At 38.9% G+C, this 23220-nt stretch overlaps 1 protein-coding gene across 21 annotated transcripts in view; it reads left to right on the top strand.

Moving 5' to 3' along the window:
* Window positions 1-23220, top strand: part of LRRC49 (leucine rich repeat containing 49) — a 149294-nt gene that overhangs the window by 51867 nt on the left and 74207 nt on the right. Inside the window, exon 1 of one of the 21 annotated variants that reach the window (XM_081506242.1) lies at window positions 18027-18121. The exons of 19 other annotated variants lie outside the window; for them this stretch is intronic. Coding sequence is in view for 1 of the 2 variants with exons in the window: in XM_081506241.1 (XP_081362367.1) it covers window positions 19286-19377 (92 nt within the window). In the remaining variant the exon portion in view is untranslated. Of the gene's footprint in view, window positions 1-18026; window positions 18122-19204; window positions 19378-23220 lie in introns of those variants that run through there. One more of the 21 variants, XM_081506241.1, reaches the window with a different exon arrangement.

The following is a 23220-nucleotide window of genomic DNA, read 5'->3' on the forward strand; positions in this document are numbered from 1 at the left end:
TAAGCATAATCATGCTCTCCCTTGCCCATTTAGTCTTTGCATTTACTATGGCTTCTGGCAATAATATTTTTCTCTACATCTCTTTGTCTGAATAACACCTGAGGATCCTATAGATCTCAAGTTAAATAACATCAAAGGTTCTCAAATTTAATATGCTTAAGGATCATCTGGAGAGCCTGCTAAAATGCAGTGCTTGGGGATCCATCCTCCATGGATTCTAATTCAATAGTTTTAGATGGGGCTCAGGAATTTGTATCTTTAGCAAGTTGTGCAGCAGACTTAAAAATACCACTGGTCTGTGTTTTTCAGACTTTGACTCAAAACCCATACAAGAATCCTAGTCAATTTTAGTTCAAGACTGGAAAAATAAAAGCAGAATAGAAAATGTCGAGAGTTTCTTACATATTGTAAGGGTGAACACTGTCTCATGAGAAGTTTGCAGTTTTAATATATATGAGTGTATCTGTTTATGCATTTGTATGTGTATGTGTATAAATGTTATTTTGCTATAGATATTTGGGAACTGAGTTACAATGTAAATATATTTCTCACCATGAATTGGGTTTAAAAAGTTTAGAAAACACCGTAGGGTCTCAATATTGGGAACATGGAGTCTTAGCCACTGGACTACCAGGGAAGTCCCCGGATAATTCTTATTATAATCATAAGTTTCATTTTCCTTTGTGTTAGGATAATTTATTCAATGTATGTATGTGTAAGTTTTTCTAAAAGGAAGGATTCTTGAACTAAAATTAAACTAAGACACTGTGAGCAAGCTGTTTTGCACACCTAGGCTCATACTGGGTTCGCACATACATAGTTGAGAGGCTGATAGCTATTCATGGCAGTAAATTAACATTTTAAGGTATTGATGTGTCAAAGGCCCTTTTGGGTTTTGCTAATGTGAAGGTTATAGAAGTTGCAGACATTTTTGGTACATATTGCTAAGGGAAAATTTTGGTCTTAAAATTACGATTGTATGTTATACTGTTCATGGGGTTCTCAAGGCAAGAATACTGAAGTGGTTTGCCATTCCCTTCTCCAGTGGACCACATTCTGTCAGACCTCTCCACCATGACCTGTCCATCTTGGGTGGCCCCTCACGGCATGGCTTAGTTTCATTGAGTTAGACAAGGCTGTGGTCCATGTGATCAGATTGGCTAGTTGTCTATGATTGTGGTTTCAGTCTGTCTGCCCTCTGATGCCCTCACTCAGTGCCTACCATCTTACTTGGTTTTCTCTTACCTTGGATGTGGGGTATATCTTCACAGCTGCCCCAGAAAAGTGCAGCCGCTGCTCCTTACCTTGGATGTGGGGTAGCTCCTCCCGGCTGCCGCCCCTGACCTCGGGCATGGGGTAGATCTTCCCGGCCGCTGCCCCTGACCTCGGACTTGGGGTAGATCCTCCTGGCTGGCACCCCTGACCTCGGACTTGGGGTAGCTCCTCGCGTCTGCTGCCCCTGCTCCTCGGATGTGGGGTAGCTCCTCTTCAACAGTATGAAAAGGCAAGATTAGGACACTGAAAGATGAACTCCCCAGGTCGGTAGGTGCCGAATATGCTACTGGAGATCAGTGGAGAAATAACTCCAGAAAGAAGGAAGGGATGGACCCAAAACAAAAACAACACCCAGTTGTGGATGGGACTGGTGATAGAAGCAAGGTTCAATGTTGTAAAGAGCAATATTGCATAGGAACCTGGAATGTTAGGTCCATGAATCAAGGCAAATTGGAAGTGGTCAAACAGGAGATGGCAAGAGTGAACATCGACATTCTAGGAATCAGTGAACTAAGATGGACTGGAATGGGTGAATTTAACTCAGATGACCATTATATCTACTACTGTGGGCAGGAATCCCTTAGAAGAAATGGAGTAGCCATCATAGTCAACAAAAGACTGAAATGCAGTACTTGGATGCAATCTCAAAAATGACAGAATGATCTCTGTTCGTTTCCAAGGCAAACCATTCAATATCACGGTAATCCAAGTCTATGCCCCGACCAGTAATGCAGAAGAAGGTGAGATTGAATGGTTCTATGAAGACCTACAAGACCTTCTAGACTAACACCCAAAAAAGATATCCTTTTCATTATAGGGGACTGGAATGCAGAAGCAGGAAGTCAAGAAACACCTGGAATAACAGGCAAATTTGGCCTTGGAGTACAGAATGAAGCAGGGCAGAGGCTAATAGAGTTCTGCCAAGAGAACGCACTAGTCATAGCAAATACCCTCTTCCAACAACACAAGAGAAGATTCTACACATGGACATCACCAGATGGTCAACACTGAAATCAGATATATTATATTCTTTGCAGCCAAAGATGGAGACGCTCTATAGAGTCAGCAAAAATAAGACGAGGAGCTGATTGTGGCTCAGATCATGAACTCCTTATTGCCAAATTCAGACTTAAATTGAAGAAAGTAGGGAAAACCACTAGACCATTCAGGTATGACCTACATCAAATCCCTTATGATTATACAGTGGAAGTGAGAAATAGATTTAAGAGACTAGATCTGATAGACAGAGTGCCTGATGAACTATGGACAGAGGTTCGTGACATTGTACAGGAGACAGGGATCAAGCCCATCCCATCCCCATGGAAAAGAAATGCAAAAAGGCAAAATGGCTGTCTGAGGAGGCCTTACAGATAGCTGTGAAAAGGAGAGAAGCAAAAAGCAAAGGAGAAAAGGAAAGATATACCCATTTGAATGCAGAGTTCCAAAGAATAGCAAAAAGAGATAAGAAAGCCTTCCTCAGAGATCAAGGCAAAGAAATAGAGGAAAACAACAGAATGGGAAAGACTAGAGATCTCTTCAAGAAAATTAGAGATACCAAGGGAACATTTCATGCAAAGATGGGCACAATAAAGGACAGAAATGGTATGGACCTAACAGAAGCAGAAGATATTAAGAAGAGGTGGCAAGAATACACAGAAGAACTGTACAAAAAAGATCTTCATGACCCAGATAATCATGATGGTGTGATCACTCACCTAGAGCCAGACATCCTGGAATGTGAAGTCACGTGGGCCTTAGAAAGCATCACTATGAACAAAGCTAGTGGAGGTGATGGAATTCCAGTTGAGCTATTTCAAATCCTCAAAGATGATGCTGTGAAAGTGCTGCACTCAATATGCCAGCAAATTTGGAAAACTCAGCAGTAGCCACAGGACTGGAAAAGGTCAGTTTTCATTCCAATCCCAAAGAAAGGCAATGCCAAAGAATGCTCAAACTACTGCACCGTTGCACTCATCTCATACGCTAGTAAAGTAATGCTCAAAATTCTCCAAGCCAGGCTTCAGCAATACGTGAACCATGAACTTCCAGACGTTCAAGCTGATTTTAGAAAAGGCAGAGGAACCAGAGATCAAATTGCCAACATCCACTGGATCATCGAAAAAGCAAGAGAGTTCCAGAAAAACATCTATTTCTGCTTTATTGACTATGCCGAAGCCTTTGACTGTGTGGATCACAGTAAACTGTGGAAAATTCTGAAAGAGATGGGAATACCAGACCACCTGACCTGCCTCTTGAGAAACCTGTATGCAGGTCAGGAAGCAACAGTTAGAACTGGACATGAAACAACAGACTGGTTGCAAATAGGAAAAAGAGTACGTCAAAGCTGTATATTGTCACCCTGCTTATTTAACTCATGTGCAAAGTACATCATGAGAAACCCTGGGCTGGAAGAAGCAGAAGCTGGAATCAAGATTTCTGAGAGAAATATCAATAACCTCAGATATGCAGATGACACTACCCTTATGACAGAAAGTGAAGAGGAACTAAAAAGCCTCTTGATGAAAGTGAAAGAGGAGAGAGTGAAAAAAAAACTCAACATTCAGAAAACTAAGATCATGGCATTTGGTCCCATCACTTCATGGGAAATAGATGGGGAAACAGTGGAAACAGTGTCAGACTTTATTTTTGGGGTCTCCAAAATCACTGTAGATGGTGATTGCAGCCATGAAATTAAAAGACACTTACTCCTTGGAAGGAAGGTTATGACCAACCTAGACAGCATATTAAAAAGCAGAGACATTACTTTGTCCAGAAAGATCTGTTTAATCAAGGCTATGGTTTTTCCAGTAGTCATGTATGGATGTGAGAGTTGGACTGTGAAGAAAGCTGAGCACCGAAGAATTGATGCTTTTGAACTGTGGTGTTGGAGAAGACTCTTGAGAGTCCTTTGGACTGCAAGGAGATCCAACCAGTCCATCCTAAGGGAGATCAGTCCTGGGTGTTCATTGGAAGGATTGATGTTGAAGCTGAAACTCCAATACTTTGGCCACCTCATGTGAAGGGTTGACTCATTGGAAAAGACCCTGAAGGATTGAGGGCAGGAGGAGAAGGGGATGACAGAGAATGAGATGGCTGGGTGGCATCACTGACTCGATGGACATGAGTTTTGGTAAACTCTGGGAGTTGGTGATGAACAGGGAGGCCTGGCGTGCTGTGGTTCATGGAGTCGCAACGAGTCAGACACGACTGAGTGACTGAACTGAACTGCAGTGTATGTTATATTGGGTGATTGTTTCTAGGTTGAGAAGCACAATTATGGTAAATTGAGATCAGTGTGTTTTATGATTTCTATTTTGTTGTGTTCTACAAATTCAAGGTATAAGTCGAGTAAATCCAAAATGCGTTTAGAAACAAACTTAGTGTATATGAAATAACTTCCCCTGGTGCTATTCCTTATAACTTCTAGAAAATACTTCCAAAAAGTGTTTGAAGTATTTTGCAATAACAGTGTCAAGTACAGTGAACATAAACATTTAAAACAAAGGTAAGTGACTGTAGCATTCCCTTCTTGTCTTATCTTGTCTTGTTTGTTTTAATTGAAGTACAATTGATTTATAATGTTGTATTAGTTTTAGGTGTACAGCAAAAGTGTCTTTGTTTTCATGAAAAGAGATGTACAAATTTGAAACAAAAATGTTTACATATCTGTTTTATGTCCATTCCACCTCCCCACCCCACCCCCATTCCAACCCAAATTGCTATGTTGATCTCTTAACCCCTGGTACCTCAGTATGTAACCAACCTTATTTGAAAATAATGGTCTTTATAGAGGTAGTGAAGTTAAAAGGAAGACATTAGAGTGGGCTCTAATCTAGTAAGACTGATATTCTTATAAAAAAGATGAAATTTGGAGGCAGGTATACAGGGGCTTCCGTGGTAGCTCAGACAGTAAAGAATCCACTCGCAGTGCAGGAGACCCATGTTCTATCCCTGGGTTGGGAAGATCCCCCAGAGAAGGGAATGGCTACTCAGTCCAGTATTCTTTCCTGGAGAATCCCATGGACAGAGGAGCCTGGGCAGGCTACAGTCCATGTGGTTGCAAACAGTCAGACACTTCTGAGCACACACACACACACACACACACACACACACACACACACAGGGAGACTGCCTTGTGAACATAAGGATGGCTATCTACAAACCAAGAAGAAAGGCCTAGAACAGATTCTCCCTCCACAGCCCTCAGAAAACAACAACCGTACCATCACCTTGATTTCAGACTTCTAGCCTCCAGAACTGTATGATAGTAAATTTCTGTTGTTTAAAAAAATAAAAATAAAGCAGAGATGAGCAAACAGATATTGAAAGGAATGAACAAACCAGTCAGTTAATTTTAGGAAAAAAACAAGGTAAAAATCAATCATGCCAAAACCCCAAGTATATACTCCTAACTGCAGAACTTTCAGATTTGATCTTCTGGAGTAACTTTTGTTCATCCTGTATAATTAAATGCAAACCCCAAACAAGAAGAATTATTTTCTTTTTATACTATCTGTACCATACCTCTCTGAGTTCTGTAATATCTATTTTGATGTATGCCCAGTTATAACTTAATCATAGTATCAGTCATATCTGTCACATGGTAGGCATGTAATTATTGTTCTTTTAATTAATGAAAAAATGAAACCAAAGTTTAAAGCTGATGTTTTTCAATATTTATAGATAATTTTTAATAGCCCTTTTCAGCATGTCATCTTGTTTAGTTGCAGCTAATTCAGCATGGCTGTCCCCTGGGATATAAAATAATAAAAAGTAACTAAAACAAGGAAGCCAAATTTAAATTATTTTATAGTATAATTGGATTATTAGAAACAACTGTAACAGATATCTTCCAGACTAAAAGCTTTCCTCAGTGACTTAAGATTTTAGCAGTTACTTTTTGAATATTTGAGTAGGTTCAGTGTTGTTTTGAAGAAAAACCAAGATTGTTTCAGGTAGTTTCTAAATTATGTAACACAAAGATAAGATAGCCCTCTTATTTATAAATATATGTATAATAGTCATTTTATAGTCGTTGTCTACTGATTCCAATATTCCAACATCTGTATCATCTCTGATGCTTTTATAGTGACTTATTTTTCCTTTTTCATACATATATTGAGGTTTTTTTGCTTTCTCATGTCTGGCAATTTTTTTATTACATTCCTGGCATTGTGAATATTACATTGTTGAGAATCTGTGTTTTGTTGTCTCAATTTGAAAGTTGTTGAATTTTGTTTTAAAGGTAGTTAACGTACAGGAGAATCAGGTTGTGTTCAGATTTATTTTTAGGTTTTTTTCAGGCAGGTCTAAAGTAATCTTATTCTGCAAGTAGAGTAATAAGCTTTGCATCTATATTTATTTTATCTTGACAGTAAACACAAGATTTCTGCATCAAAGGCAAACCAATTATTCATCTGCAGAGTATCTTTGCCCTGGTTTCCAATGCTCCATTTTTCCTCACAGGTTTATGTGATGAGGGCAGTTGTCTCCCACACATCCATGATGAGGGCTTTCTAGCTCTTGAGTGGAATACAACATTATTAGTCTGGGAGCTTATGTAGGAGCTGCTTTTACAGCTTCACCTCTTCCCCTCCAGAGAAGGAGGGAGAGACAGACAGACAGACACATGCTCACACACACATATACAAGAGACAGACAGACAGACAGAGATAGGGAAGGCTTCTTGGTCAAATGACCTTTGGAATGTAAACACACAGTTGTGGGAGACAAAATTCTGTGTCACCTCAGAGGTCTCTGTCTATAACATCACTTTGGGCCCAGATGCCAGTTTTCTTTGCCCATGCAGAAAGAAATATGAACATCTGAGCCCTGTCTCCCAATATAGAGCAGTCAGCACCTGAGGCATGCATTTCTGGGACCTCAGCCGTATAGCCTGGGTGTTCCTGATGGTCTCTGTCTGGTTGGAACTCCAATGTCTCCGAGCTCTCTATGTTCAATAAGTACACTTTTCAACTTATGGCCCCTCAGTAGTTATACTTTGCTAGGCTTCCCGGAGTGGCTGTGTTGGTGCATGTTAATTTCAGCCAAGACTTCTATGCAGATTTCTGGAGTTTCTTCTCTATACAACTCCTTATTCTCCACTATGCAGCCCTCTGCCTCAAATTCCAGCAGCCTCAGCAGACCCAAACTCTGACCTCTGTTTGATCCATGCAGTGAGACCTCTGTCCTCTTTTTGACTTCTCTTCCCTTTCTGTGATCTGAGCAGTGCCTCCAGGCAGAAAGCAAGATTAAAGTGGCTTTCATGTGTTTCTCTTCTCTAAGGATCACATCTATCCTGTCTGTTGTTCAACACTTACTTCAAATATTTTGTCAGTTTTAAAGTTGTTTACATTGAGAAATTGAGTCTGATAACCCCATAGCCAAAACTGCAGGTTCCTTCTACCATATTTTCAAATTATCATGTTGTATATCATCTTTGTGGTCTAACTGTCTAGTGTATAGAGGATGCAAATTCCCTTAAATTAACAATACTGTATTTTTGAATCTAAGAACAAGGGACTTAATCTAATCCTGAATTGGTAGATGTGCAGTTGCTGGCAAAAGCCTTCTTGATATTTAAAATAAACTGTTTAGAAATGAGCTAAAAATCTATTGTAAAAATCCACTTCAGGATCATGTTATTTGTCCAGAAATCTCCACGCTCTGTCTTTACTTACTTTATCTCCCTATAGAAATTCCTTCAAAAACTGTGATTTAATGTATTCTAATATTTATTGAAGAGATTGAGGAAAGAGCTAGTTAAACCAAAAAATTCTGGCTAGAGAAAGATATAACACATGTAAACCTATGGCTGATTCATGTCAATGTATGGCAAAAACCACTACAATATTGTAAAGTAATTAGCCCCCAACTAAAATAAATAAATTTATAAAAAAAGAAAGATATAACAGTAGAGCACAGATTTTGTTATGGGTTAAAGTGAAAAGGGAACATTATGAATGTATGAGTAAATTATTGGGATGCTTTTAATATACCCAAATATGCCTACATAGAGTCATTCCTGAGTCCATGTCTGAGGTTGCAGGATCATGTCATTCTCAAAATAAAAATACATTTTCCTGTTTATGATGGAAAAATACATGTTATCTAAAAGCTGTGTTAAATTATTTAGGAGTACATTTATAAGAATTGTATGTTTCTATAGAAGCTGTTGACTTCTGATGTTTGAAGGGTGATAGTTAATCACACCCTTTCCCTTTTACTCTAAGTTTTGAATCAATTGAAAGATACAACAGTCAGATAAATGGAGTACAAAATAGCAGAGTGCAGTTTAGATATGCATCTACAATCAGGCTTCCTTGTATATCTCTCCTGGATTAGATTTTCAACTCATTGGCCAAAGAATTAGAAAATTGAGACATTCCTCTCTGGGAAAAATGAAGCTTAAGAAAACACTCCCATCCTGGAGACCGGGTAGCCTGAAAGAAAAATAAGAGAACCTGGGACTCTTATGTATGCACATCCCCTTGTGAGAGTTTACCTTGTAGGAATTGTGTGTGTGTGTGTGTGTGTGTGTGTGAGATGGGGTGAATTATTTGCTTTCTCCATATTAGTTTTAAGGATTAAAGATGACTGTTATGATGTGGTGAAACTTAGCTTGAGCAGGAAGGAAGATTATTGCCTGAACTTGATAGGCACTGAATTTATAATCAGTTCAGTTCAGTCGCTCAGTCGTGTCCGACTCTTTGCAACTCCATGAATTGCAGCATGCCAGGCCTCCCTGTCCATCACCAACTCCCGGAGTCTACCCAAACCCATGTCCATCGAGTTGGTGATTCCATCCAACCATCTCATCCTCTGTCGTCCCCTTCTCCTCCTGCCCCCAATCCCACCCAGCATTAGGGTCTTTTCCAATGAGTCAACTCTCCGCATGAGGTGCCCAAAGTATTGGAGTTTCAGCTTCAACATCAGACCTTCCAGTGAACACCCAGAATTGATCTCTTTTAGGATGGATTGATTGGATCTCCTTGCAGTCCAAGGGACTCTCAAGAGTCTTCTCCAACACCACAGGCCTTGGTTAAATAACAGGGCATCTTCCCCTTCAAAAAATCTTGCTGATATCCAAGTAAGGAAGTTGGGATTCTCTATAAATAAGGAGGTTATTTCTAGATTCCTGTCTTGAAGGGAGGTGAACCAGTTAGATTTGTTTGTCCTGGGCACTTAAAAAGATATCACAGTGGCTTAATTATGTACTCCAAGATATCTTAGCGAGTATTCTAACAACTGTTGAATAGTCTCTGGGAATTGTTTGTTGACAAAACTGCCTTCTTATGGTTTAAAAAGAAGTTGACAGTGTCAGTCGTAGACCCCATGTTAGAGATCATAGTTCTTAGTTTAGGAATCTCCTGGGAAGCACTGAATAATATAAGCCAAATTAATAATATTTTTTGTCTAGTTCCTTTGATCTTATCTTTGAAGTTTGAGTTTTTGCACTTCTAGGATACTGGCTTGTGATTCTCCAAAATAACCTACTTGAGGGATTATGAGAGTGTTTTCTTCAAGTATTTATTTATTTATTTGGCTGCATCGGGTCTTAGTTGTGGCACATGGCATCTTTGTTGCATCATACAGGACCTTTCGTCACAGCACATGGACTCTGTAGTTATGGACCTCAGGCTTAGTTGCTCCATGGCATGTGGGATCTTAGTTTCCCCACCAGGGATTGAACCCATGTCCCTTGCATTGCAAGGGGGATTTTTAACCATTGGACCACCAGGGAAGTCCTCCCGAGAGTGTTTTTATAGTTGCATGGGTTTAGGATGTAGGACTACCTTAGGGATATCACGAGCATGGTAGCTAATAACTGATCTCCTCTTTCTCATTCTCTACCATTTCATTAAAATATCTTCTCCATCTCTTTCATTTAAAGACTTTAAAATTTCTTCCCAGTTGGCTTCTGAAGAACATTGTTTATGCATTTCTCTATCTAAAACATCAAATAAGGCATTGTGGGGAGTGACAAGAGGATATATATATGACTTTTTTTCTACCAGTAGATAATCTAATAACAGCATGCATGTGTGCGTGCTCAGTCGCCTCTGATTCTTTGTGACCCTGTGGATCTGTAGTCTGCCAGGTTCCTCTGTCCATGGGATTCTCCAGGCAAGAATACTGGAGTGGGTTGCCATTTCCTTTTCCCGGCGATCTTCCCCACTCAGGGATTGAACTGGCATCTCCTGCAACTCCTGCACTGGCAGTTAGATTCTTTACCACTGAGCCACCTGAGACCTCCCTATTTGGGAAAAATGAAGCCCCAATCTAATGACAGAGAACATTCAAAGACATGAGTGACATAAACATAAAACAAACCACCCCCGCTGCCTGTAGAAAAGCCAACAGCCCTAGTATCATAGTTTTATCAGCTTAGAAGCTCTGATGTAAGGAGCACTTCTTCCCTGATAATGCTGGCAAGAAGTTTCTTTGAGGGGGTTGTTTGTTTTTTTATTGAAGTGTAGTTTTAGTTTCATTGAAGTATGTTGTGTTAGTTTCTGGTGTACAACAAAATGACTCCATTTTTTATATATATATATATATATATATATACACACACACACATATATATATATATATACATACATATATATATATATATCCCCATATTCATCCTGTAATAACCCATAATGGAAAAGAATATGAAAAATAATATATATACATATGTGTATGTGTATGTTGGTATATGTAGGTGTATATATATATTCTTTTCCATTCCCTATTCAGCCACAGGGATGAATATGGTCCCCTGTACCATACAGTAGGACCTTGTTGTTTATTTTATATACAGTAGTTTGTATCTGGTAATCCCAAACACCTACTTTATTCCTCCCCTAGCCCCTTTCCCCTTTGATAACCGTAAGTTTGTTTTCTATGGCTGTGAATCTGTTTTTGTTTGAAAATATGTTCATTTGTGTCATAAGTGATAGCATATGGCATTTGTCTTTCTCTGTCTGACATACTTCATTCAGTATGATGATCTCTGGATCCATCCATGTTTCTACTAATGGCATTATTTCATTCTTTTTATGGCTGGGTAATATTCTTTTATATATTTTCTTTATCCATTCATTGTCAATGGGCATTTACTTTGCTTCCATGTCTTGAACATTGTAAATATTGCTGCTATGAACATTGAAGTGAATGTATCTTTTTTAATTAGAGTTTTCTCCATATACATGACAAAAAGTTTTTGAAGAGCCCTAATGTTCAGAACTGTGGCCCTGGATCAGTAGTATCAGTATCACTGGGATCTTTTCAGATATCCAGAATCTCACACACTATTGTAGACCTACTAGATCAGAATCATACTTTTTAAAAGATCCCTGGGTAATTCAAATGTACATTATAGTCTGGGAAGCACTGTCACAGAGGAGTCTGATTGTGCTTATTTGCTATTTAGGTCAAGTGCCCAGTTGGAACTAATCACTCTGACCACCGGCATATAGGTCACACTGAATGTGCAAGGTCACACCCAGTGCTCATAGAGACATATGTTCTCTATCCCCTAGGAAAATATTGTGGATTGGGTTTGCTACAGAAAAGTCTGTTATCAAGAGAGGCAGGGGCATGAGCGATACCCAATACACTTATTTCCACTTTCAGATCTTAGCACACACTAATGTCAGGGCTTGCTGTTACTAGCCTGTTTACTTTGGATCATTTCATCCCATTTCATGTTTGTGTGTGTGTGTGTGTATGCACACATGCAAATGTGATACTCCCCATCTCCCTCACCTCACAGTGCCATCTGTCTGACTGACCTAGATAAACAGAGATTCTTGCTTCTTCCACAGCCTGGTTCTTCTATCACGTTTCAGAGTCATATTTGTCAAATACATGTGAATACTTTAGGATAACCCATATATATATATACCTGAGCCTAAGTCTGAATTCACCTCCCTTTAGTCTTGGTAAGCATGTATCCCTCACTTATCATCTTTCATCTTGCCACTACGGCATTGATCCTTGGAGTCATGACCTTTTAAGTTGCGAACTGTTAAATTGCACTGGTATTTTCTAGAAGGAGTCATGCTTTTAGCCCTCAGGAATTATAACTCCTAGTCACTACCTTTAAAAAAGTTTAATATACAGGGAAAGAGAAGGTTTTAATCCTTTACTACTGTTATTTATAGTTGACCCTTGAACAATGCAGGGGTTAATCTGCTGATAACTTATAGTCAGCTCTCCGTATCTGAGGTTCCTCTGCATCCTCAGGTTCAACCAGCCACAGACTGTGTAGTGGTGCTTATAAGTGCACCTGCTTATAAGTGCACAGTTCAACTCACATTGTTCAAGGATTAGCTATATTTTGATGCTCATATTTTCCTGGATTTGTTAAGTTGTCTCCTGTTACCTTTTGATGTGTCCTCATTCTTTGAGCTGGAGAAGGGAATGGCAACCCACTCCAGTACTCTTGCCTGGAGAATCCCATGGACAGAGGAGCCTGGCAGGTTATAGTCCATGGGGTCCATAAGAGTCGGACATGACTGATCAACTTCACTTTCACTTTTCACTTTCATGCATTGAAGAAGGAAATGGCAACCCACTCTGGTATTCTTGCCTTGCCATCCAGGGGATGGAGGAGCCTGGTGGGCTGCTGTCTGTGGGGTCACACAGAGTTGGACACGACTGAAGTGCCTTAGCAGCAGCAGCAGCATTCTTTGAGCATTTTTACTTTCTGGCACACTAGATGTTCCAAGCTCATCTTACAGGGGTTCTGATTCCTTTTAGTGGAAAATAATATTTAGAAATCAAGATCTGAGTGTCAGATATGATCATGGTTAGTGGGATATCATTGCTTTTAGGCCTTCTCCATGGATAGAATCAGGAAATGTGGATGTGTGTATTGTATACATTTATCTATTTGTCTATCTGTATACATTGAAAACTATAGTTTTATAAAGACAACTTCATGAATTCATTAATGAAACTTTGAATTACAATTCAATTCCACAGGATTGATGTTAGCCGTCTACCACAATCCTTTTCCATATTTGCAATTTCTTTCTCTGACATTGACTCCCCGTTATGTATAATATATTTACTTATTTGCTCGGTCATTGAATATACAGAAAGTAGTTTGAGAATTGCTAACCCACACTTCTGTGGGAGGAATAAAACTTCTAACCCTTATTTTTTTCACTGTGCTGCACGGCTTGCAGGATCTTAGTTTCCTGACCAGGGATCAAACCCAGGCCCACAGCAGTGAAAGCATTGAGTCCTAACCACTGGACTGCCAGGGAATTCCCTCAATTTTTTTTTTTTTTTTTGTACTGTGTTTTGTGTTTAGCCTTAAAGTATGTAATCAGAAAACTGTTTAAAGTTGTTTGGGTTAGTTCTTCTCTACCCTTTCAGTGTGATTATGTTATTCATTTAAATAGTAAGATTTATCTGTTTGTTTGTATGCACTTTTTGTTATTCTTCCCCAGCCTTGCTAATCTGATATACTAATTTTTCAGTTGTGTAACTGTAACATGGTCCCCAAACTCAACTACGAACAAAAGGATCACTCAGAGATTACTTTCCCATTCTTTCTACCTCATTTTCAACCCCCTTCCTTTCCATCCTCTTTTCACCCACTGTTTTAGATAACCTTAGAAATTTCTGGTTTATCCTCATGTTTCTTTTTGCACATATCAGCAGATACATGTGTAGTATATATAAACTCACATGTGTTTTTTTCCATAGTATTTCTGTGGCATTTCTAGTATTTGTATTTTTAGCTCCCTGATCCACTTGGAGGTTATTATTTTTTTAGAGGGGGGAATAGCATGAAGTTTGAAGTTTAGTTTTTCAAGCATCTACCCAGTTGTCCCAGAGATACTTATGTAAAAAGCCTATCTTTTCCTTGGTGATTTGGGAATGCTACTTAAGTATCAACTTATCTAACTCCATTAAAACTTCAGTAATCATGAACTTGTTTTACTGTCTTTCTCCTTCTCCCACCTTTCATTTTTCTCAGCTGCATTATTTCTACTTTACTACACATAAAACACATTATATAACATACATAGCATGTTGTTCTTTCACCTGGATTCATGCCTTTATTTTAGAGGGTCATAGAGAGTCTTAGATCTCTAATTAATTATTGAACGTGCATCCTCAGTCCTTGTCAAGTTTCCTCAGTCATCTCTTAGTGGATGAAGCTCATCCAGTATATTCCTCAAGAAGGGTTCATGGGTACAGAACATTCTGAAATCTTAACCTTGATACTTGAAGGACTGTGCTGTGTACTTAGTCACTCAGTTATGTCTGACTTTTTCCAACCCCATGGACTGTAGCCCACCAGGCTCCTCTGTCCATGGGGATTCTCCATGGAGTGGGTTGCCATGCCCTCCTCCAGGGTATCTTCCCAACCCAGGAATCGAACCCAGGTTTCCTGCATTGCAGTCAGATTCTTTACTGTCTGAGTCACCAAGGAAGCCCAAAAGTCCTGGAGTGGGTAGCCTATCCCTTCTGCAGGGGATCTTCCCAACCCAGGAATCGAACTGGGGTCTTCTGCATTGCAGGTGGATTCTTTACCACCTGAGGTACCAGGGAAGCCCCACCTAAACATAACTTACAATGCAAAGTAGCAAAAGGGTGATCTATTAAAAAAAAAAAAACTCATAAAAAAACAAAATTGTTGCTTTATTCATTTTTTCCATGAGTTTTTTTTTTTTTTTTAATAGATCACTTTTGCTACTCTGCATTGTAAGTTATGTTTAGGGCAAATAGTACCAGTCTGATTTCAGCTGTCATCTTTATGCTTCGAGGTTAAGTCTAATAGTTTTATTAGGATTGTTGTTGTTCAGTCGCTCAGTTGTGTCTGACTCTTTGCGACCCCATGGACTGTAGCGTGCCAGGGTTCACTGTCCTTCATAATCTCCTGGAATTTCACCAGCACTCTCAAGAGTCTTCTCCAAAACCATAGCTTGGTTATATGGACCTTTGTCATATCAAATTGATTGTCCTGATTCAGTTTTCCCAAGTACCTGTTGGTCCATTTAAATATGTACAGTTTGGTCTTTTCTTATTTCCAGAAGGTTTCCTTGGGTTATGGTTTTAAGTATTAGTTCTGTTCAGTTGTTCTTATCTTTAGACTCTCCTATTGCACATACTTGTTTTCTTCTTTGGTCTTTTCTATTCCAACCACTTTACTTCTGGTCCTTTTTATTTCTTTGCCTCGTCTTCATTCTCTTGGTTGTTTTTTCTGGCTTTGTTAAATGTCCCTTCGTAAAAATTTAATTGAATCTAGTCTCCCTTGGTGACTTTGATTCTGCAATGATTTTGTCTTTTCCTTTCATTTCTTTCCCAAGTTCAGTCAACTCTGTTTTTGTTTTTTGCTGTTTATTGTCCATTTTTGCTTTTAGTTTTTGAATTTTATATTCAAGATGGTTTTTTATACTTTAACATGCTTATTTGAGGATATTTAATTTAGTATGGAATGTTGTATTACAGTTTCCTTGTTCTTCATGTTTCTTTTTGAAGGGGAAGGGAATTTTCATCAGCTTGAGTGGGTTTGATTTTCTATTCTTAAAATATTTTATAGAAATTTAGTCTATTTTTGCCAATTCCCTTTGTGAGTGTGGGTGATTTACAAGACTCTTAGGTCAAGGGTGTCTTCTTCTGTCAGTGCAGCCAAGCCAAGTATGGTGTGTTTGTGTGTTTGTGTATGTGTGTATATGAATTTTGGGGAGAAGGGGTTGTGTATCTTCATTCTATTCTTTATTTTTTGGGTTCTCTTTTGTCTTGCATTTTCCCCTTTTGCTCCTTGCCCATTTTCATCTTCACTATCCAATTTCCAATGACCTCTCTTCTACCTTCCTTTCTACCATCTCAAAAGCAATGCATTTTTGAAGACTGCGACTGCAAATCATGGTGCTTTTACAAGTCCATTCTGTGTAGTGCTGGAAGATCTACTGGAACATTTCCAATATTTTTACACCTAATGTGGAATTTCTCTTTCTGGTAATGTTTGGAGATTAGTCCACTACTAGTTCCCCATTTCTCTCTTATTCATGTTTTTTTCCAAAGTGTCCGTCTATGTTACCTACTTATATAGGTAATTTGATACTTGAGCATTCTCTTTTTGTTATGGGCATTGGTTTTATGTAATATGCCTGTTGTTCTTATAGTTTTAGTATTGCTTTTTGAAAGACAGACTGGGATATTGTGTTTATACCCCTGCATTTACCTCACTTATATATATGTATACATGCATGTATGTGTGTAGATGTTATATCTATATACTATCTCTCCTATCAGAATGTAATTGCCTTAAGAGTAGCAGTTCAGTTTTACTCATCTTTCTCTCCTTAGCAATAGTACCAGTGCCTATTATACACAATGCCCTTTAAGCCTTTCTTTTTCATATTAACAATTGAAACAAAATTGTAGTAACCACATTGTTACTGTTAATAAATTTTCCTTTTCCCAAAGGCTGCAGATAACTAAAGCATTGTAACATGAAGTGAAAACCCTTCTAACTATGCAACTATACCCATGTGGGCTAGATAACCAGCACTAGGAATTATTATTTGATAACCTGAATATATGGAAATTGCCGTGTTCCTCATGAATAAAGGAATACGATTTACATAGTACTATAAAATGATGCTATTCAGTTTAGAGGAGAGCCCCATGGTTCCTGAATGACTACATTATTATTCTTCTTGTGACTTGACTGTAAAATGAAATGAGAGATTTCAGGAATCTTGTGTTCAAGTAAAGGGACAAGTAGCAGTGTTGCTTTATGCTACCATATTTTAAATTGGTTGGGAAGGTCAAAAGTGCTGCAATGAATGTTTAATGTTCTGATGAAATCTTAAGGGAAATGATGTGTATCCACCAATACCAGTTTCACACTGAACTGTTATAGTCATCCTACCTGGATCATGCAGGAAATGAAATTTAGTGTAACTTCCATTTAAATAAGAGATAGATACTTTGTCAGTTCATGATTCAGAAAGAGAAGTGATGGATAGGGATATAGGGATCAAACCTAAGAATATGCACAAATAAAAAGTTTAAAGAATATGTATGGCTGAGTCTCTTTGCTGTCCACCTGAAACTACCACAACAGTTAATTGGCTATACTCCTACATAAAATAAAAAGTTGAAAAAAAAGAATATACGTAAGATCTATGTCCAAGTGTTATGGGCTGAATGAATCGTGTCCTCTCCTCACCCCTGCACATTCATATGTTGAAGTCCTAATCCCTAGTACCTGAGAATATGACCTTACTAGGAGACACAGCATTTGAAAAAGTAATTAAGGTAGAATGAGGTCTTATTAGTGGATCCTAATCCTGATAAAAATAGATTAGGACACCTACACCAAACAGAAAGAAAACCATATGGAGATGGGGAGAAGATGGCCATCTCCAAGCCAAAGAGAGAGGCCTCAGAAAAGTAAACCCTGCTGACACCTTGATCTTGGACGTTTATCCTCCAGAACGATCAGAAAATGAATTTCTGTTGTTTAAACTATCCAGTTTGTAGTACTTTGTTGAAAACCCTCCAAATGAATACTACAAGGATACTCATCACAGAATTTTTTTAATAACAGCTCAAGACAAAAACATAAGTGTCCAACAGTGGAGGTATAGTTCTTTTCATATGCCAGTTTCCCTATATGTCCTTAGGAGGAAAGATTTCACATGGTTTCTTTTTTTGCCAAGTTTTGGGTTTATACTTTTCTAAATTTCCTCACTTTATTATTATTAAATTTCCTCACTGTATTTTATAATTAGGAAAAAAAGAAGGCAAAAGGAACAGCTATGGAGAAGACTGCTGATTTAATCTCATTATACACTTAAGATTTTTTGTTGCATAATCATGGAGTGAGGTAAGGTTTCAAAAAGATTTTTTTTTTTTTTTTAGTGCATGGACACTGGTGTAGTCTGAATAGATGATAAATTGGATCATGAGGCCCCTGTTGTGTCAAGGGTTATATTTTTACTGCCAAAATAATAGGTGGTGCGGGGCACCTCAGGGCTGAGAGTGGGACAGTGAGGAGGGGCATTTAGGTATTTTGAGAACAGTGGTGTTTATCAACTGGCATGGAAGTTATCTCAGAATTTTAACTAAGGCAGTTAGTTATATCACATGTATATCAGCCTTACATGTACATCTCATTCTTTTAATGGCTGCATTTAATTTCATTATATGAATCACTCTCAATTTATTTAATCAGTCTCTTATTAATGGTCATTTAGATAGTTTGCCTTTTTTTGTTATTACAAGCAGTGTTGTAATATACATCTTTTTTTTAACATATTATCTTTGTGAAAGTCGGTCAGTTCAGTTCAGTTCAGTTTAGTCGCTCAGTCATGTCCGACTCCTTGTGACCCCATGAATTGCAGCACGCCAGGCCTCTCTGTCCATCACCAGCTCCCGGAGTCTACCCAAACCCATGTCCATCGAGTCAGTGATGCCATCAACCATCTCATCCTCTGTTGTCCCCTTCTCCTCCTGCCCCCAATCCTACCCAGCATTAGGGTCTTTTCCAATGAGTCAGCTCTTCGCATGAGGTGGCCAAAGTATTGGAGTTTCAGCTTCAGTATCAGTCCTTCCAATGAACACCCAGGATTGATCTCCTTTAGGATGGATTGATTGGATCTCTTTGCAGTCCAAGGGACTCTCAAGAGTCTTCTCCAACACCACAGTTGGTCAGTGTATCACAATGTGACTCTGGAGAAATCATCTTTCTCCTTAGAATTGTGGATCATTTCCTAATATTAGCAAGGAGTTGTGAAGTTCACATTAAAATCTGTAGTTTTAAAGGGATATTGAAGTTTAGGTCAGTGGTCTCAAATGTTGACTTTGCATTAGAATCACGTACAGAACTGTTAGGAATTATTCATCTATGACCCTACTCCTAGAGATTCTGATTTAGATCTGGATGGGTTCTAAGTATTCAGTAAGCTTCACAAATGATTCTGATGCCCAACCAGTATTAGCAGCTTCTGAAATACAGAAAAATTAATATTTTAAAAGAAGACAGGGTTGTATGGTTTGTCAACATCTAACGTATTATAAGGAGTATGGGCGAAGAATTGAAGCTACTGAAGCTCTCATACCTGCTAGTAGGAGTGTGAATAGGTAAAATCATTCTGTAAAATTCTGGCAGCATCTATTAAGTTGAGCTTCTTAATAGCATACTTTACACTCAGCAGTTCCACTCCTAGGTTTATACTCCATAGAAATGCTTAACATATTCACCTGAATATTCTTAGTTGCACTGTTTATATAACCCCAGGCTGCAAACAAGACAGATGTCCACTAATAGTAGAATAGAGGAAGTAAATTGAATGCTATTTTTAAATAATGCAATATTTCCCAGCAATGAGAGTCATCAAGCTGCAGCTACATACAATGTGGATGAATCTCAAAAAAAAAAACCAAACCAAAAACCAACCAAAATGTGTAGCAAGAGAAGCCAGATTCAAACAAATGCATATGTACAATTTTATCTAAAACAGGAAATCTGTATCTATAATGTTAGAATCTGGAGAGTGGTTACCTTTGGGAGGTATACTGTAAAAGGACACAAAGGCATCCGAGTGTAGGTAATATTTTGATCTGGGTACTGGTTTACATGGTATGTTCAGTTTGTTCAGAATCATCAAGCTGTATACTTGTGATTTGTAGTCTTTCTGTGTATTGTATGTTGATAAAAAGTTCAAAAATATTGTAAAACCATCATTAGGAGGAAGTTCCTCCAAGAAACAAAATCACTTATGATAGAATGATCTCGGGTGGCCTCAGCCTGCAACTGCTTGGAGCAGCGCTTGGGTTCCCAACCAGAGACTGAGGCTGGGTCATGGCATGAAAGCACCAGATCCTAGCCATTAGACCAGTGGTCAGTGACAAGGCCCTGGCCCTTTGGCTTTGCAGAAAAGAATGTCCACAAAGACAAAAAGCAGTGAAACAAGTGTTTATTAAGAGGAAAAAGAATACAGTATGTGTGGGTAGGCACATGGGCAGACTCAGAAGGAGAGTCCCTGAGATGCGCCCGTGCGGCAGTTTAAATCACTTATATGGGATATTTCTTCCAGTTTTCCTTTGGCCAATCATTTTGATTTACCTGGTTCACAGTCTATATTTGGTATATCTCAAGATCCTTCCATGTGTATGCATGCATCTCTTAGCCAAGATGGATCTTACTGCAGGGTATCTGGATAGACTGGGTCTTGACATTGCTTCCCCTTTGGCCTGCAAGAAGCCTTTTCTGCGCATGTGTGTTTGGGGAGGTCTCCTGATTTCAGGAATGAGAGATATGTGGTCGAGGCAGGGCCCAGCCTTCTTCCTTAATTGCCTTGCTGTTATCTTCTTGGAGTTTCCCTCCATAGAGAATGAATCTCCAACTGCTTTACTTTGAGGGGACCAGTCTATCTCCTGCCTCTGGGTCTGCAGTGGTGTCCTGGAGGCAGCTTATACTGGCTCACTAGAACAATTTATGTGCATATCATCACCTCAGCAACATCACCCTCTTAGCTTGAAGTTGGCCATGTTGGAAATATGTGCACCATGGAAACTGGCAAATGCTACATCAGGTTCTTGTTGTTTTCTCAGAGAGCTGCTTACTTCCTCAGTACTGAATTTAGATCTCTTTGTATGTGGGGATATTATTTAACCTGCTTCATGGCTAATATAATTAGTAAACAATATAAACGTTGAAAGTGAGTAAAATGAGCATTTCTTTTAGATTATCTTATTTTGATATCGCAAAGAATCCTTTTTTCTTTTGTAAATTTAAGGAGGCTTATTTGCATTCACATATCAAGTCAGTAAAAGGAAATAAGTCATTAAGAACTTTCTTTGTCATTTTAAATTTGATTTTAGTGTCACAAATTAGCATTACAAGAACATTACCAGGTCCTGAAATCTACCTTCAGTAATCAGAATAACTGTAAAGCACCTGAGACAGAAGCTATGTTTTTGTTTTTTCTTATTTTGTTGTTGTTTAGTCACTAAGTTGTGTCCAACTCTTTGCGACCCCATGGACTGCAGCATGCCAGGTTTCTCTTTCCTTTACTATCTCCCAGAGTTGGCTCAAACTCATGTCCATTGAGTCAGTGATGTTATCTAAACATCTATCTCATCCCTTCCCACCCCGTTCTCCTTTTGCCCTCAATCTTTCCCAGCATCAGGGTCTTTTCCAATGAGTCAGTTCCTTGAATCAGGTGGCCAAAGTATTGTCACTTCAGCTTCAGCATCAGTCCTTCCTATTGAATGTTCAGGGTTGATTTCCTTTTAGGACTTACTGGTTTGATCAGTTTACTGTCCAAGGGACTCTCAAGAGTCTTCTCCAGCACCACAGTTCGAAGGCGTCAATTGTTTGGCACTTAGCCTTCTTTATGGTCCAACACTCACATCCATACATGACTACTGGAAAAACCATAGCTTTGACTATATGTACCTTTGTTTGCAAATTGTTGTCCCTGCTTTTTAATAGGCTGTCTATGTTTGTCATAGCTTTTCTTCCAAGGAGCCAAGCATCTTTTAATTTCATGGCTGCAATCACCATCCACAGTGATTTTAGAGCCCAAGAAAAGAAAACCTGCCACTGTTTCCATTTTTTCCCCATCTATTTGCCATGAAGTGATGGGACTGGATGCCGTGATCTTAGTTTTTTGTATGTTGGATTTTAAGCCAGCTTTTTCACTCTCCTCTTTCACCTTCATCAAGAGGCTCTTTAGTTCCTCTTTACCTTCTGCCATAAGGGTGATACCATCTGCATATCTGAGGTTGTTGGTATTTCTCCCGACAGTCTTGATTCCAGCTTGGGATTCATCCAGCCTGGCATTTCTCATGATGTACTTTGCATCTAAGTTAAATAAGCCTGGTGACAATATACAGCCTTGACATATGCCTTTCCCAATCTTGAAGCAGTCCATTGTTCCATGTCTGGTTCCAAATGTTGCTTCTTGACCTGCATACAGGTTCACAGGAGGCAGATGAGGTGGTCTGGTATTCATGTCTCTTGAAGAATTTTCCAGTTTGTTGTGATCTGCACAAAGGTTTTGACATAGTCATAGAAGCAGAAATACATGTTGTTCTGCAATTCCCTTGTTTTTTCTATAATCCAACAGATGTTGGCAATTTCATCTCTGTTGCCTCTGCCTTTTCTAAATCCAGCTTGTACATCTGGAAATTCTTGCTTCAAGTACTGTTGAAGACTAACTTGACGGATTTTCAGCTTTACCTTGCTAGGATGTGAAGTGAGCACAATTGTGTGGTAGTTTGAACATTTTTTGGCATTCCCCTTCTTTTGGATTGGACTGAAAACTGACCTTTTCTAGTCCTGTGGCCATTGCTGAATTTTCCAAATTTACTGGCATGTTGAGTACCAAAGTAGGAAGTCAAGAAACACCTGGAATAACAGGCAAATTTGGCCTTGGAGTACAGAAGGAAGCAGGGCAAAGGCTAATAGAGTTCTGCCAAGAGAACGCACTAGTCATAGCGAACACCCTCTTCCAACAACACAAGAGAAGACTCTACACGTGGACATCACCACACGGTCAACATCGAAATCAGATTGATAATATTCTTTGCAGCCAAAGATGGAGAAGCTCTATAGAGTCAGCAAAAATAAGACCTGGAGCTGACTGTGGCTCAGATCATGAACTCCTTATTGCCAAATTCAGACTGAAATTGAAGAAAGTGGAGAAAACCACTAGACCATTCAGGTATGACCTAAATCAAATTCCTTATGACTATACAGTAGAAGTGAGAAATAGATTTAAAGGACTAGATCTGATAGACAGAATACCTGATGAACTATGGGCAGAGGTTTGTGACATTGTACAGGATACAGGGATCAAGACCATCCCCGTGGAAAAGAAATGCAAAAAAGCAAAATGGCTGTCTGAGGAGATCTTACAAATAGCTGTGAAAAGACGGGAAGCGAAAAGCAAAGGAGAAAAGGAAAGATATAACCAT

Source organism: Giraffa tippelskirchi, chromosome 7, assembly GCF_054371585.1.
Source record: "Giraffa tippelskirchi isolate mGirTip1 chromosome 7, T2T-mGirTip1v1.2.pri, whole genome shotgun sequence".
In the NCBI taxonomy this organism is placed as follows: Eukaryota; Metazoa; Chordata; class Mammalia; order Artiodactyla; family Giraffidae; genus Giraffa; species Giraffa tippelskirchi.